Genomic DNA, 15,799 nt, shown 5'->3' with positions numbered 1-15,799 from the left:
ACGCACTTAACCCAGTGTTGGATTGATTCAGTAATTTTTAGGTACCTATTGTATTCTATGCCTGGTCTTTTTAAAATTTGTTTTAAGCCAGGCGTTGTGGTGAACATCTTTAATCCCAGCACTGGGAAGGCAGAGGTAGGAAGATCACCATGAGTTCGAGGCCACCCTGAGACTTTGTAGTAAATTCCAGGTCAGCCTGGGCTAGATGAGATCCTATCTCAAAAAACCAAAACAAAACAAAAAAAAATTGTTTGAAATTTTTAAATTTTTTATGGGCAACATCCATAAATATAAACAATATTACATGTTCATAATTTCCTCCTACCATTTTCTACTTTTGCCTTCCCAAATCCCCCTTTCACTGCATCCCTTCTTTCCAATCAGTCTCTCCTCTATTTTGATGTCACAATTTTTTCCTCCTAGTATGCAGGTCCTGTGCAGGTAGAATCAGCCACTATGAGACTCTGAGGACCTTGACCATGTCAGGAAGACAGATTGTAAACACTCCCTCCCTTCCTTTGGCTGTTACTTTTTTTGGGGGGGGGATTGTTTGAGGAAGGGTCTCGCTGTAGTCCAGGCTGACCTGGAACTCACTCTGTAGTCTCCGGCTGGCCTTGAACTCACAGCAATCCTCCTACCGCTGTATCCCAAATCCCTTGCTGGGATTAAAAGTGTGTGCTACCATGCCGGGAGCAGGAGCGGGAAGCACTAGCGCCTCTAGCTGCTGCAGAGGAGCTCCGGATCCTACCTTCTCTCTGCCTCCTCTTTCACATTGGCCCCTGGGCCTTGGAGGGCGTGATAGAGATGTGTCACTCAGTGCTGAACACTCCACTGTCACTTCTCAGCACTTTGGTGAGTTCTGAGTTTCCCAGTGGTCACCGCCACCAGAAAAGAGAATCCAGGTCAGCCTGAGCTAGAGTGAGACCCTACCTCAAAAAAAAAAAAAAAAAAAAAACACATGAGAGTATCATGAATGTATGTTTAAGTGTCCGATGGTTTGACATTTGACTCCCGGGCTGGGGTACAGCAGGGCCGGTTCAAGGCGGTGGGGTGAGGACCTTGCTTCATCCTCCCCTCCCAGTAGTGTTCGCCAAAGGAACGTGAGAGCTAAGTATGGCAGTGGACTCACACCCGGAATCCCAGAGCTCGGAAGGAGGCTAAGGCAGGAAGAGTATCAGTTCAAGACCAGTCTGGGCTATCACACCCTGCCTAAAAATAATAAAAGGGACTCAAAAGATTGCTTCAGGTTAATGGGTAAACATACATCTTGCATTTCCAGACATTCTCCGAGAATTCAACCCTTCCTTGAAAGGCTTCTCTGTTGGTACCGGAAGAGAACACTCTCCTCAGGCTGCCTTGAACCAGGCAGTGGCGGGAGCCACATCTTGGTGAGCAGGTGTCCTGGGAGAGGGGAGGGAGGGGAGCAAGGCTCCAGGGGCTTGATGGAGACTGGGGTTCAGCTGAAGGCTCAGAGGCTTGGCCTGGGTTAGGGGGTCAGAATCAGTGGCTGAATTATTTGTTTTTGTTTTTGTTTTGAGGCAAGGTCTGGAATTTACTCTGTGTTCTCAGGGTGGCCTTGAACTCAGGTGATCCTCCTACCTTTGCCTCCCAAGTGCTGAGATTAAAGGCGTGTGCCACCATGCCCAGCCTGGACTGGGTTTTCTTGGGAGTGTTCCTTGCTGTCAAACACAGACATCTGCTAGCATTCCCAGCCTACCCCAGCAACTAGTCCAAATTAACTCTGCTGCCTGCATATGCTCTGGGCAGATCACCTGGCCTCCTCTGTAACTCTCACGCCCATGGAAAACAGCTCACGCCAAGTACAAGCTGTTAGCATATTAGGGCTCCGAGTCCTGGGCTCCCCCTTCCTCAGAGGGGCATTTGGGGCTCTGTACTCTCCTTCTTGTGTCATGGCAAGAGCACTGGCTTGGGAGGTGAGACTGACAATCAGGCCCACTTCCTGGCTGGCCTTGCTGACCCTCAGACTCTGAGAGGTGAGACAGAACTGCGCACCTCTCCTGGCGGCTGGGAGGCTCAGTACCACCTCAGAGAAAAGCTCTGGTGAGTGGTGGGCTTGCACACTCTGGGGCAGGACGGTGGTCCCACTAGTGAACTCAGAGCTCACTGTGTCATGCTCTGTGGTCCCCAGGACCCAGCTGGTCAGCTTGGGTCCTACAGCGCCATCACATTCAGAGCCTTCAGGACATCCCAGGATTGTTTCCTGCTCAGAGAACATGTAAATTCCATAGCCAACTAAGGAAGACTAAGAAAAACCTCTTTCTGTTGAGTCTTACTTTTCTTTCTTTTCTAAAAATATTTTATTTCTTTATTTATTTGAGAGAGAGAGAGAGAGAGAGAGAGGAAGAGGTAAAGAGAATGAGCACACCAGAGCCTACACCCACTGCAAACGAACTCCAGACACATGCACCCCCTTGTGCATCTGGCTAACATGGGTCCTGGGGAATCGAACTTGGCTTTGCAGACAAACACCTTAACTGCTAAGCCATTTCCCCAGCCCTTGAACACTATTTTTCTCCCAGAGTAAACAAAGGCCTTACTTTTCCTTGGAGGCTCTAGGGTTCCTGTGGGTTGGGTCCTACATTCCTGAATGCTCTCCCAGCTCTCAAAGCCATCCTGGGGCTATAAGCCACCTACATAGCTTTCACACTTATCCCCTATAGAAAATCTGGATTGTGCAAGACCTGATAGGTTTTAGAATGGATTCCAGGGCTAATTTTCCCTTTGGTGAGGGTAGGGATGAAAGGCCACTGATGTGTCGCTTGCTTCACTATTAATGTGCATTTGCCTGTCTAGTACGGATCAGCTGGTAGCATGGGAGGAGAGGCAGTTCTGAGCATGTTGAAAACAGGGAGCCATGCAGGGGTAACCCTTGGTGTCCAGAACACGGGGTAAACACAATCAACACGTCCATATGGCCTGGATCTCTGGTCCCGCTGTCCCTGGGCCTTGGGAAGACACACAACCATCACTAGTGGCAGAGAAGAGTCAGGTCTCTTGCTCTCAAATCGCGCTTGAAACTGCCTCACAGAGCACATGACCTGAGCAGGCGCATGACTTGACCCTCGGCTCTGGCCACTGTGTTCTGCAGGCATGTTCCAGGCCTGACTGGAGCCCCTCCTGTGCGCACAGGGACACACAGGTTACAGAATCTCCGCATGTCCATCACCTGGTACTTTGTGCAGTCATTGTGAGAGATGGAGATTCCCATGGCTTACTGGTGCTAAAGCGGTTTCAGAGCAGCGGCCCCGACAGCGTCAGACTTACAGATGAGGAAACCCAGCCTCAAGAAGGTTTAGTGACTGGCTGAAAATCCCCTCATAGGCACCAGACGCCTACCTAGAGCCGAGATCAGAGCCGAGGGGCTAATGATTAAGATGGCATGAGGCAGACAACCAAAGTTCGCTGCTGGGCACTGTGCCAGGGACCTTATAGATGGTGGTGGTGACTGTGACACCCCACTAAGTTCTCCCAGTGACTCCGTGAAGCAGGCATACCTACCATCCTGTGTTTCAGAGGAAAACAGCGGCATCTGTAAGGAGAAGTATTCTTTCAGGGTCTCAGTGTGCTCAGTGGAAGCAGGATTCACACCTATGCTGAATAGTTCTTCCTCCAGGGGCTGCTTTCCAAGCTCACTTACTGCCCACAATGGCCCTCTAAAATAAATGATTTTATCTCCACTTTTCTCAGGGTTTTTTTTTTTTTTCTTTTTTCAGTACTAGGGATCAAACCAGGGTCTGTATATGCTAAGCAAGCCCTTGACCACTGAGCTACATCCCCAGCCCTATGGTCTTTTAAACTAAGAATTCAAGTCATGTTCTTATGGGTAGCAAGAGACAGCAAAGTGTCTGAGCCAAGGCCATCCTTCTTGGCCATGTCACCTTGACGTTAAGGAGGCTGAGGTCACGGTACCCACATCATGGGCACGTGCTGAGCTGTGAACGATGTGAAATATTCCCAGATAGACCTGTTTGCCCTGAGCAAGCCTGGCTTGTAAGAGAAAGATCATCAGATATACCAGCTGGGAAAAAAGTCCCACTGAGAGTCACCCCCTCACACTTGCAGAGCTCTGTCCTGGAAAGCCACCTTCATTCCTCCCCGCCGCTCCCCGGTGAAGCCTGGGCCGGCAGGCAGTGCTCTGTGGGGGCCTTCAGTCCTGCCCCACCGCACTCTGCATCGTTGGGTGCCCTCTGCAGAGTTCTGCCCAGGCCCCGCCGCTCACTCAACTCCCTGCTCTGTGTCCCCACAGGAGCCTAGCTGCCCAGGCCAGGAAGCTGGTGAGCCTGATGAAGTCTGACCAGGTGAGTCTAGGGAACTCACGGCAAGGGGACCCTCAGAACGGGAGCTGGGCAAAGCCAGCGGGAGAGTGGGAAGCGCAGGGGCCAGGCCAGGTTTCTAACGGGCGCATCCGAGCCCTGAACCTCCACTCCCCTGCAAAGGAGGTTCGCATTCATGTGTTCTGCTGCGGCACACAACAAGCCTGGATCGCCATCATACATGGCAGAATGAAACACGCCAGGGCTCCTTCCTGGTGCTTGCGAGGGGAAGCCAGCGTGAAGAATGAAGTCTAAGAAGCCGTTTGACATGTTCCTAATAAACAGACTGTTCAGGGTTGGCGAGGTTGCTCAGTGGTTAGAACATGTGCTGAGCAAGCCTGACCACTGGCGCTCCTCAGAGCACACAGTAAGGACACAAAGAGAAGAAAATCTCCTCTGTCATCTGAATGCTCAATGGCAACAGTCTCAAAACTAAAGGGCCAGCTAGTCTGGCAACAACACGAAAGAGAAGGTGTGACTCCAGAAAAGTGGAAGACCAGGACTAGATACCCCAAAGTTGTTCCCTGACCACCATATGCACAAGTGCCTATACACACACACACACACACACACACACACACACACACACACACCCCTACATAAGGTAGAAAAGGAACAGGCCTCCTTGCTTGTGAGGACCACGGAAGGAGCTGGCAATGTTTGAACTGGGTTCTAAAAGATGAACATGAACTTTTCTATCCGATGAAAAGGCTGTGCTCAATAGGAGCTGGTTCCAGGTGGCTAAAATAATTTCATAGAATGGGATTGGTTTTGTACATATATATTAGCAGGAAGCTTCAAACATGCTTCTGTTTAATATTAAACTTTTCTGAATTTTTGTTTTATTTTTCCCTTCTATCTTCTGTGAGGCAGCGGTCAGAAAAGCCAAGCTATGCAGGCCAGGGGCAACATACGAAGCTGTGAAGGCTGCAATATGCCTGAGCCACAGTTTAGTGGAATATGTGTGGCCACATCTCTTCCATCACAGAGTGATGAGTTCAAATGCTTCCCCGGCCCCTCTTGGAGGAGGGAGATTCGAGATGTAGCAAGACCCTCCCCGACCACGGGCCTGGGGCCGCCCTGCTATGCTGACCAGCCTCCCCAGCTGCATTTTAACCCATTTGGATGCCTGAATTGGGAACATGGTCCTTTCTCCAATAAGGCAGATTTACAACTTCAGATTTCAAAGGTGCTAGAACAACCTTCCCTTCCCAGGGCCAGGATCTACTTCCCTGTCCCCTGGGTACCTCCTTGCCATGCTGGAGACCATGGACAAAGTTTAGTGGGCATGGGCAACTCCCCCCATGGGGCGGTTGGGGACTGACTGTGTGCTGCTGTGTACACAGAGCTACAGGAAGCTCAGTGACTCCACTCACAGCAAGGAAAGATTTAGAAGATCAGGACCCCAAAAACAAAGAACAGAAAATGTGAACTGTCTGGCAGTGAAGGCCCTACCCTCTGAGTGTCACCTGGGCCAGGAACTTACCTGTTGGTTTTTGGTTCATTTCAGGCAATCCATTTTGAGGAGGACTGGAAGCTAATCACCATGTTTATAGGAGGCAATGACCTCTGTGATTCCTGCAATAACCCGGTAGGTCCCCAGATCCCTTCCTCTGGACTCGCCACCTAGCCACGGGCTTGCACAGCCGGCCACTGACTCCAGCAACAGCACAGCTGGGGCGGAGGTCTGGTGGTCACCCCAAGACCCCAAAGGACAGCCGTCTGCCAGGAGAGCAGGGGTGGTTGGAAGATTGATCCTGACGAAGTCTCCTCTCAGAATGCTGTCACACTAGAGACCAAGAGAGCGAGCGGCGTACAGCCTAGAAAGCCTTGCTCACCTCCACGACAGTCACGTCCTCCACCTTTGCGCTCTCAGTAGAGGAGCCGATTTCCTGTGAATGAAGGTGATTAGGCAAGGTTCAGGTCTGTGTCGCCTGACAGCCACGGTCAATGGCTGCTGTTCTGTTGTGGCTCCATGCAGCCTTCCTAGAACCCCAGGGTCTCGAGAATCACCTCAGGACAGACCAACTGAGCCTCCCGCCGTGCGTGAACCGGGTGCTCTGCTCAGAGCTGAGCAGCAGCAGGTGAAACACAGGCTCTGTCCTCAGGGGCACCCTCAGTCAGGGACCTCAGAGACTCGCCGGAGCATGACAGAGGCATCACCATATAGGTCCAGGCTGTGTGACAGAACGGTGCACAAGGCTTTCCAGCTCGGGCTGGTGGGGCGGAGAAACCTGTAGGTGGTGGTAGTGATCTCACTGCGGGCCGGGCCCATGGGAGGCCACTCACAGTCAGGCAGGGCCACCTAGGGCTAAGGACTTCTAAGCTGAGATCAGAAGGACCCGCAGGGGAGCTGAGGGACTGCTGAGAACAGGTGGGCATCTCAAGCCACGGGCTCAGTGCCAGCTCCCTGAATGACACACCTTTAATCTGTTTCATAACAGCTCTTGGTTAGATTTCAGTCAGAGAAAGAGTTCACCTGCTTAAAAAGAAAAGAAAGTTGTAGAACTATAGGCGTCAGGGTGGGTGATGATGGCTCAGTGGGTCACAGCCCTGGCTAGGCAAGTATGGCAGCCAGAGTTCAGATCCCCAGAAGCCACAGAAAAGCCAGGCGCAGAAGCGAAAGTCTATAACCCTAGCCTGCCCGAGCAGAGAGCCTCACAAGTGCTGCAGCCAGCGAGCCTGGCGTATGCAGCAGTGGACGTGAAAAAGGGACCCAGCACTCAGGAGGCAGAGGTAGGAGGATCACCGTGAGTTCGAGGCCACCCTGAGACTCCACTGTGAATTCCAGGTCAGCCTGGGCTAGAGTGAGACCCTACCTCAAGCAAGGTGAAGGTGAGGACTCACATTCAGAAAGCTTCCTCTGGCCGCCATATGTGTGCCATAGCATGCATACATCCTCACTCGCACACATGTGCATGTACATCATACATATGCATACAAAAGATTTATTTTTTTGAAAAAACCCCACAGGTACAGAGATGAGGAAAAATGAGAAGCTATATTTATGTATGGGGGATCCATAGGCCCCCTAGTAAGGCCAACAGGACAGCACAAGGGGAAGGAAGCAGGAAGTAGAATCAGTGCTGTTCACATTATCGATCCCGAGGTCTTCCGTGCCAATACCCCCATTTTAGAGGGGCCTGGAGATGTGATATGCCTTAGCTAAGCTCCACATCTACTTGATGTGAGGTAAATTCAGAGCGTTCCATGACTCTAAGCAAAAGAAAGGGCATTTCCTTCCGGGTCACAGCCACGATGAGCCACAGGACCATGGAGTTGGGGTTATAGCTAGGGCCCCCAAAGACAAACCCTCTATTTCCACATTGCTAATGCTGACTGAAACACAGGGAGAGGAGGAGTCCAGACAGAACTGGCTCCGGTCAGGAAAGGCGATGCCTGGGCCTCAGGAGACTCTTCTTCCTCTGTTGGCAGGTCCACTTCTCTCCCCAGAACTTCACGAACAACATCAAGGCAGCCCTGGACATCCTCCATGCCGAGGTACGGTTGGGGGGGGGGGCATGGAGGCTGACCACAGAGGCCTCAGCAGCTCCACCTCAGCACCTCTTTGGCCTCAGGCCTAACCAAGGGGCAGCTCTGCTTCCACAGTGACTGACCTGGCAGGTTCCTTTTGTCTTGTCCCCAGCAGGGCAGGCAAGATAAGAGAGAAGGGAGGGCTGGAGAAAGGGCATAGGGCCAGGTGGCAATCAGAGCTGAGTGCCAGCAGATCAGCCAGGCCCACATGAGAAGCTGGAGCTGCCCGCCTCACCTTGCTGAACACTTCTGCCTTTCCGCAGGTGCCCAGGGCCTTTGTGAACCTGGTTCAGGCCATCGAGATCATCGGTCTGAGGGAGCTGTATAAGGAACCTCAAGTCAGCTGCCCACGGCTAATCCTCAGGTCTGATGGAAATGTTTCTCAGGTTCCCAAAAGGAAGAATACTCGCTAGGGTAGAGTCTGAGGTGTAGTGAGATCACCCCATATTTTAAGCAGAAAGGCCTTACTAGGGGACATCTCAATATAGACCTCAGCACACTCCCTCATGTGCATATGTAGAGTCCTGCCCTGCTTCTGTTGCCATGGCAGCCACAGGACACCCCTCATCCTCCAGGAAGGGGAGAGAAGGCATTAGGAATTAGAAGTGGAGAAGGCTCAGGGGTCATCAGGCCACTGCTAAGATCTATTTCTTGGTATGTCTACACTGTCCCCATCCCTCCCAGAGGCTCAGCCCAAAACTCATGGCACTTTTTTAAAAAAAAATCTCTTTAGTTTTTAAGATTTTATTCATTTATTTGAGAGAGGGGGAGAGAGAGAATGGGCATGCCAGGGCCTCCAGCCACTGCAAACAAACTCTGGACGTGCGCGCCCCATGTGCATCTGGCCAATGTGGGTCCTGGGGAATCAAACCAGGGTCTTTTGGCTTTGCAGGCAAATACCTTAACCACTAAGCTATCTCTCCAGCCCAACTTATGGCACTTCTGAGGATAGGTTGGACTTTCACAGACACGAGGCCACTTGCAGAAGGGAAAGTGGCTAAAGTGAAATCAGCAGGGCCCAGAGGTCGCTCTTCCCCACAGAGGACAGAGCCCCGTGGTGCTCGGAGGGGCCTCCTTCCTCAGCCTCCACAGCCAAACGAAGATGGCTTCCCTACCTCACATTATACAAGCCCATGACCCTCAGGAACAAGATGTCCTTCTAGATGCAGCAAGACCATTGCCCTGAGATTGCTTTCTGAAAGTCCTCTACCATTCGCCAGATCACCGAGGCTGTGCAAGCCTTCCTCCCCACTCAGTACAGTGCCCTGTGGTGTCCCTGAGCATGTCACTATGACTCACCACCGTCACTGTCCCCACAGCTCATGAGCTCCGAGTCGCTCCTAGCAGAGGGGCTCAATGGCTGCTTGCTGAATAACTGAATGAATAATTCTCAAGGGCTTGCCATGCTTTTGGAAATTAAGGGGTATACTGGCTGGTCCCTGGAAATCTCTGCCAGCCCTTCCCTAGGGACGCCCAGACTGCACAGGTTCCCTGAAAACAGGCCTCAGGGGCTGTGAGCAGAGACAAGCCGGCCGGTGTTAGGCAGGCTATTTTCAACTGCTGACTCATCCTGCCAGCCCCCACTTTCTCCAGTCACTGGGCCATGCAGGGGGCTGAGTGTGTTTGTTCCACCTCAGAGCAGCTCTCCCAAACTCCTCTTGCAAAGATTTTCATGCCATTAAAATTAGAAGCTCAGAGGAGATTGTGCCAGGTCCAGTTGAAGACTGGAAATAGCAAAGTCACTGGATGTCAGAGCAGGGTGAGTTCAGAGTCGCCTTGTCCTGTGATTCTGTACGCTGGCTCTTGGTGACTGACGGATAAGCGGTGCTCCATCTGCACCATTATTACCTCATCCCCCAGATTTGCCACACGGCCAGCCACCGCAGAGCTTGAGACTCGACAGAAGCGGTTTAATACACAGAGTAGGAGCTCAAGTTTGGAACCACAGAAACCCAAGTTCAGGTCCCTGCTCCACTCCCCTGTATGTTTATGTGACCTTGAGAAAGTTAGTGAACCACTCAGAGCCTAGGTCTGTCCCTCTCCCCCCCCTGCTGTGGTACTGGGGGGCAAACAGGGAGCCTTGTACAGACTAAGTAAGGGCTGAGCCACTGAGCTGCATCCTGACCCTTGTGTATTATCTATCTACCACCTATTGATCATCTGTCACCTATCATCTATCTATTGATCATCTATCTACCATCTATTATCTATCTATCTATCTATCTATCTATCTATCTATCTATCTACCTACCTATCTTATTTATTCAGAGACAGAGTCTCATTTATACCAAGCTGGCTTCAAACTTCTTCTGTAGCCACTGGTGTCCTTTAACTTCCAATCATCCTGCCTCCACCTGTATGTGTGGGGATTTCAATCATTGCCAGTGTGTGTGATACTGAGGATATAACCCAGGGCTTTGTGTGTGATAGACAAGCACTCCATCCATAAACACTTTGTGTTTTTCTTTTTAATTTTATCTGTGAGCAGAGAGAATAGGCATGCCAGGCCTCTTACCTCTGCAAATGAAGTTCAGATACACATGTCACTTTGTTCATCTGGCTGTACTTGGGTACTGGGGAACTGAGCCCAGGATGGCAGGCTTTGCGAGCACTGAGCCATCACCTCAGCCCCTTTTTAAGTCTGTGTGTGTATGTGTTGGTGTGTGTGTTGGTGGGGGAGGCATGTCATGGCATGCATGCAGAGGTCAGAGGGCAACTTGGGGTGTTAGCCCTTGCCTTCCTCTCTTGCTCTGTGTTTGAGGCAAGGTCCCATGTTCACTGCTGTGTTATCCAGGCTGGCTGGCCAAGAGCTTTGGGAAGGTCCCCTGTTTCCACCTCCCATTTTGTGCTGGCATGACGGGTGCTGCTACGCTGGCTGGCTCTTTCTGCGGGTTCTGGGATCTGAGCTGAGGCACTCCCACTGAGTCACCGCCGCAGCCTTCGGTTTTTATTGAGAGTCAGAGTCTCAGTGACCCGTGTTGGTCTTGAGCTCACGATCATCCTGCCTTACCACCAGGAGTGGCTCGGATGACAGACCGTGCCAGCTTCAGTCTTCTCATCTAAAACTGAGGATGGTAATAATCCAACTTCTAGAACGGCTGTGAAGATTGAATGTGTTAATACACATAACAAACCCCTCAGAAATCAGCGCTTGTCCCAGTCACCATGCAATCTATGCTAGCCATTAGTACTGTTATTGTCAGTTATGACTTTATTATTGTAATGATATTATTAGAATATATGATATCATTACATATGATATCATTACTTAGAAGGTACGCCTCTCTGCATAGGACTGTCTTTTGATGTCAGGTGACCCAGCTCCATAAAAGTCACTCTTACAGAGGTCAGAAGGAACGGTTTCACTTTTATTTATTTATTTGAGAGCAACAGACAGAGAGAGAAAGAGAGGAGAGAGAGAGAGAGAATGGGCACGCCAGGACCTCCAGCCACTGTAAACAAACTCCAAGTGTATGCACCACCTTGTGCATCTGGCTTACGTGGGTCCTGGGGAATTGAGCCTTGAACCGGAGTCCTTAGGCTTCATAGGCAAGCACTTATCCAGCCCCTGGTTTCATTTTTTAAAATATATTTTATTTATTTGACAAAGGGAGAGAGAGAGAATATGGGCACTCCAGGACCTCCTGCCTCTGCAAACAAACTCCAGATGCATATGCCACACTGTGAATCTGGATTTACATGGGAATAGGGAATTAAATCTGGGCTATCAAGCTTTGCAACAAAGGCCTTTAACCACTAAGCCATCTCTTCAGCCCAATAGTTTCATTTTTAAGAGCAAATTTAGATCATGGGCATTTCCTGTGGCTTCCTTTGGCTTGGTTGGCAAGCCTGCCTTGGATTCCTAATGCCTCCAGCTTAGAGCTGTTCTGAATCTTGAGCCTGTGCCTTCGCATCCCTTATTCAAGATGATGATCTCGGGGCCGGGGCACCTCTTTGGATTTTTGTGCAGGAATCTGTGCTCCTGTGTCCTGAAGCTTGATGATAACTCAACAGAACTTGCCGCCCTCATAGAAAGGAACAGGAAATACCAGGTAAGCCGGGGCCACACACCGTCCAGGACCTGAGACATGCTAAACAACTTGTGCCCAACTGGGTGGGTGCTGACCATAGCTAAGAGTGCCCGGGTGAGACATACTGGTGGGGGGAGGGTCAGGGCCTTCTTCAAATGAAGCTACAGGGTGAGGTCACAAGACACATTCTCTGAATCCCACTTCCTGGCCTGACCGAGAAAATGCATGTTTCTGCTTACGCGTGACTAGACGAATGGAGTCGGGCTAACACACACTTTCCTGGGTTCAGTCTCGATCACATGTACGCGGTTACAGCCGAGGTGGGGGTGACACTAGGGCTCACCCCAAAAAGCACCTGGCTGGCTCCAGTTCATCTGTGACCTTGCTGAAGGTTGAAGTCACCCAGCAGCCAGATTCTATTCAATTCCGTAAGAAAAGGGCCACCTGACCTGCCTTCTTTCCCTCCTGCAGGAGGGGACTCAAGCCTTGGTTGAAACGAGGCGGTACGACACGAGGGGCGATTTCACTGTGGTTGTCCAACCATTCTTTGAAAAAGTGAACATGCCACGGACCCCGGTAAAGTGTGGACGAGCGGAGGAGCCCCAGGGGGCGCCCAGCTGTTCTGAGCATCAGCTGTGTCGGGTGACGTGAAATCAATTGCTCCTCTTCTCCCCCTGCTGACCAGGAGGGCTTGCCGGACAGCTCTTTCTTCGCCCCTGACTGTTTCCATTTTAGTGCCAAGGCTCATGCCCATTCCGCCAGCGCACTCTGGAAGAACATGGTAAGATCCAGCTGCCCGTGTCCTCCCTCCACCCCGACCACACCCTGACCTTTCTACCCGACCGCCTCATTCTCACCATCCCCCCCCCCCCGCCCCGTCTTCTTGCGTCTTGCTTTAGCTGGAACCCGTTGGCCAGAAGACAAGACAGCATAATTTTGAAAACAAGGTCCATATCGTGTGCCCGAACCAGGTAGAGTGAGAGCTGCCCTGGCACCGCCCTCTCCAAGCAGCACCTTCAGGTCGTACCTCCTGCTGGCTGCTCACCCCAGCCCAGGCCCTCAGCGCACCCTCCTTCTGCCCACCTACCGCTCCCCTCAGCATTCCCTCTCGACCATCCAAAATGGCCCCTCCAGAATGAGGTCCCTCCAGTGACCTGGAGGCCATGGTGTGCTCCTGTCTCTGCATGACATGGGCCCAAGCACAAGTCTAGGCTGGCCTCCTCCCTTCGGGCAGGGGGGATTTTCATAGCAGCCGTCATTCTGAAGGGCAGTATTTGGGGGCCGGGTACTTCAAGGGCAGATGGAACAGGACACCCTGTTTTCATGTAGCCAGTGGGCTTGTGACCATCTGGGAAGAATGTGAAGTAAGATCTAGTGGTGTCTGGTTGGGTGGAGGAAGGGTGGTAAGATGGAAGCTGAGGTAGGAAAGTAGGAAAACAGAATAAGGTCCCCATTTCTACCCGCAAATTACCAGAAAGATTCTTGGAGCTCCGCAGCTCTATTGCCCTCAGCCCTGTGAGTTCCTGTCCCCAGAGGGTCTGGGGTTTGACACTGGGAACTGGCGAACCAGGATGGCAAGAGGCGGGACCAAACTAGGCTTTCTCTTCCCTGGCAGGAGGGATCCCGGGCTGCTACTGGGAGAGGTGGGTGTGGGGTGGTAAGGCAGCCTGGGGCGGTGACAGGGCGCCCTTGGGAGGGAGAGGGACAGGAAAGGCAGCCTCGTTCCCTAGGCCAATATACTGAGCAGTGGAGAGTAGACAGGCGTCCCTGGAAGCTGCGTAAGGCTTGGTTTGCCTTGTGCTGGATTTGGATTGAACACAAGGCCTGCTGTGGTGCATTCTGGGAAGAAGGTCACCGTGGTTTGTCCATGGGGAAGGGCTGGTCTCAGAATGTGGTACAGGGCAAGCGTGGGAGGAGGGTGGTCAGTGAACAGGTCACTTCTGCTGCCATTGGTCACCCTCTTTCCCACAGGCCAGGCCGTTTCTGAGCACTCACAAGAACAGCCAGCAGGTACCTGCTTCTGGATCTCTCTCTGGCTCACCAGGCAGTAGGGTGGGCAGCCTTTAGCTGGGACTGGAAAAGTGGATGAATGTCCAAGAGGTTCACCCCAATGTATAGACCATCATTGATCTACCCGCCCCTTCCAGCAGGGTGGAGGGCAGAGGGGACAATATTCAAACAAGCCACAGCCTCCACCAAGATGTATGAAACTAGCTAATGCTTCACAGAGCTAGGGGAGGGGGAGTCACCGGTTGAAGCCCAGGATCAGAGAGGGGGCTGCTCCAGAGGACTGCTCTCAACCTGGCTGACCTGCAGAACCACCCCAGAAGCCATCTTCCGATGCCCTTGAAGGCCCCTCCCCAGACACAGGACCAGGGGCTTGTTCCGTGTAAAGTCTGCTGGGAAGACCTTGTACCCAGCCAGCCTCTCTGGCCCCCTTTAACCTGAGATTCTGGGATCTCATCTTTGCCTTTAGGGCCATGGAACTTGGATGCTATGCAAAGAGAAAGCCCCTTCTGCCTTGCCCCCAGCCTCAGGTAAGCCCCTGTGCCACTCCAGGACCCGAGGCCCCTCCCCATGGACCCATGCAGCAGTGAGCAATCTGGCAAAACGTCGTATGCCAGCTACTACACACAATTAGGATCAGCATTCAGTTCCTGTCTGGGACGGGCACCACCTTGACTCCTCTCGGCCTATGGCAATGCCAATCCCAGCAGACCCCTGAGTCCTCCTTGGGCCGGCAGCCATTTCCTACTCTCCTGCTTCGGCCTCTTAGCAGGCTATAGGTAGAGGGGCCGTGTGAGTTCACCTGTGGGGTGGCGAAGTCCAAAGGTTGATGGGAAGTGGGAGTCCCATGGGAAAGAGCCCCATGGGTGTGTGGCCTCGCGCTCCGAAGTCACTGCTGTCCACAGAGGAGTCTGGGGGGACCTGAGGGCAGGGGAAGAGCCGGTATGATTCTTTCTTAGACTCTTGGGGACGATCCGGAGTGCAGCTGTACCTGGGCTGCACCCAGGCCCCGTGGCTCATCTCGGATGGCCCAGGCCTGTCTGGTTGTGAGCTTAGGCCACAACTGGCTTCTCAGATGTCAAGAAGCACTGAAGTGGGATTCTGCTCCTCCTACTTCCTGCCTTGCCTCCTTCCAGCTCTTTCTTTGTCCTTGCCCCCACCTCAGCCTCTGGCCCTGCTTAATTTGTTTCTTAGGGAAACCGCTCCTGCAAACCTTCTGCCCCTGTGGTGGCTTGTGTAGCTGGCCCTTCTTGTTTCTGGGCTTGCTTGAAGCAGCCTCCTTCTCACACCCGAGCGAGCTAGCTATCCCTTTGTCTTTGCAGTGCATGCCCTGAGACCAGCTGATATCCAAGTTGTGGCGGCTCTGGGGGACTCGCTGACTGTAAGGAACCTTGGGTCCCAGAGGGTGGGGGGTGCATTAGCGGGATGCGTTCCAGATCCCTGGCCTCCTAAGCCCCGGACCCGCACTCGTGTCCTCAGCAGGACCTTGCCCTTCTGCCGTGGCTCTGTCAGTCCAGGAGAGTGGCCATGATTTCATTTTGCATGTGCTTCCTCAAATGGCTGTGCAGACGAAATCACTTCACGAGGGAACTGAATTGTCTCAATTTGCAAAGGTTTTGAACACCCAACAGCATCTTTTGACATATGCAAAAATACATCACCTTGACTTGAAATTCTCCTCATCTGGACTGTGTAATCCTTTAGGATCACACCTTATGATCTGCTCAGGCCCCCATCTGCTTCCTCTTTGCATCATCACAGAAAGCAGGTTTCTCCATCAGTGGTAGATAAACTCCACCCCTCACTTCCAGCCCTGGGCTGTTACCATCCCGGGGTGCCACATTGTAGCAGCACAGTGTGGGGAGCAGGGGCAGGCTTTGCGAATGCCTTCCA

The 15,799-nt window shown here is 52.2% G+C and overlaps 1 protein-coding gene across 1 annotated transcript in view; it reads left to right on the top strand.

Moving 5' to 3' along the window:
- The window catches only part of Plb1 (phospholipase B1), a 99,060-nt gene that overhangs the window by 35,149 nt on the left and 48,112 nt on the right, over window positions 1-15,799 (top strand). Inside the window, exons 17-28 of the mRNA XM_045149225.1 lie at window positions 1,280-1,388; window positions 4,268-4,319; window positions 5,845-5,925; window positions 7,770-7,835; window positions 8,132-8,232; window positions 11,839-11,920; window positions 12,371-12,475; window positions 12,585-12,680; window positions 12,799-12,875; window positions 13,876-13,909; window positions 14,376-14,436; window positions 15,229-15,287. Of these exons, the coding sequence (XP_045005160.1) occupies window positions 1,280-1,388; window positions 4,268-4,319; window positions 5,845-5,925; window positions 7,770-7,835; window positions 8,132-8,232; window positions 11,839-11,920; window positions 12,371-12,475; window positions 12,585-12,680; window positions 12,799-12,875; window positions 13,876-13,909; window positions 14,376-14,436; window positions 15,229-15,287 (923 nt within the window). The remainder of the gene's footprint in view (window positions 1-1,279; window positions 1,389-4,267; window positions 4,320-5,844; window positions 5,926-7,769; window positions 7,836-8,131; window positions 8,233-11,838; window positions 11,921-12,370; window positions 12,476-12,584; window positions 12,681-12,798; window positions 12,876-13,875; window positions 13,910-14,375; window positions 14,437-15,228; window positions 15,288-15,799) is intronic.

This window comes from Jaculus jaculus, chromosome 5 (genome assembly GCF_020740685.1).
Source record: "Jaculus jaculus isolate mJacJac1 chromosome 5, mJacJac1.mat.Y.cur, whole genome shotgun sequence".
NCBI classification, from domain to species: Eukaryota; Metazoa; Chordata; class Mammalia; order Rodentia; family Dipodidae; genus Jaculus; species Jaculus jaculus.
The sequence above is the reverse complement of the archived record's forward strand: the minus strand, read 5'-3'. Positions and strand labels throughout refer to the sequence as shown.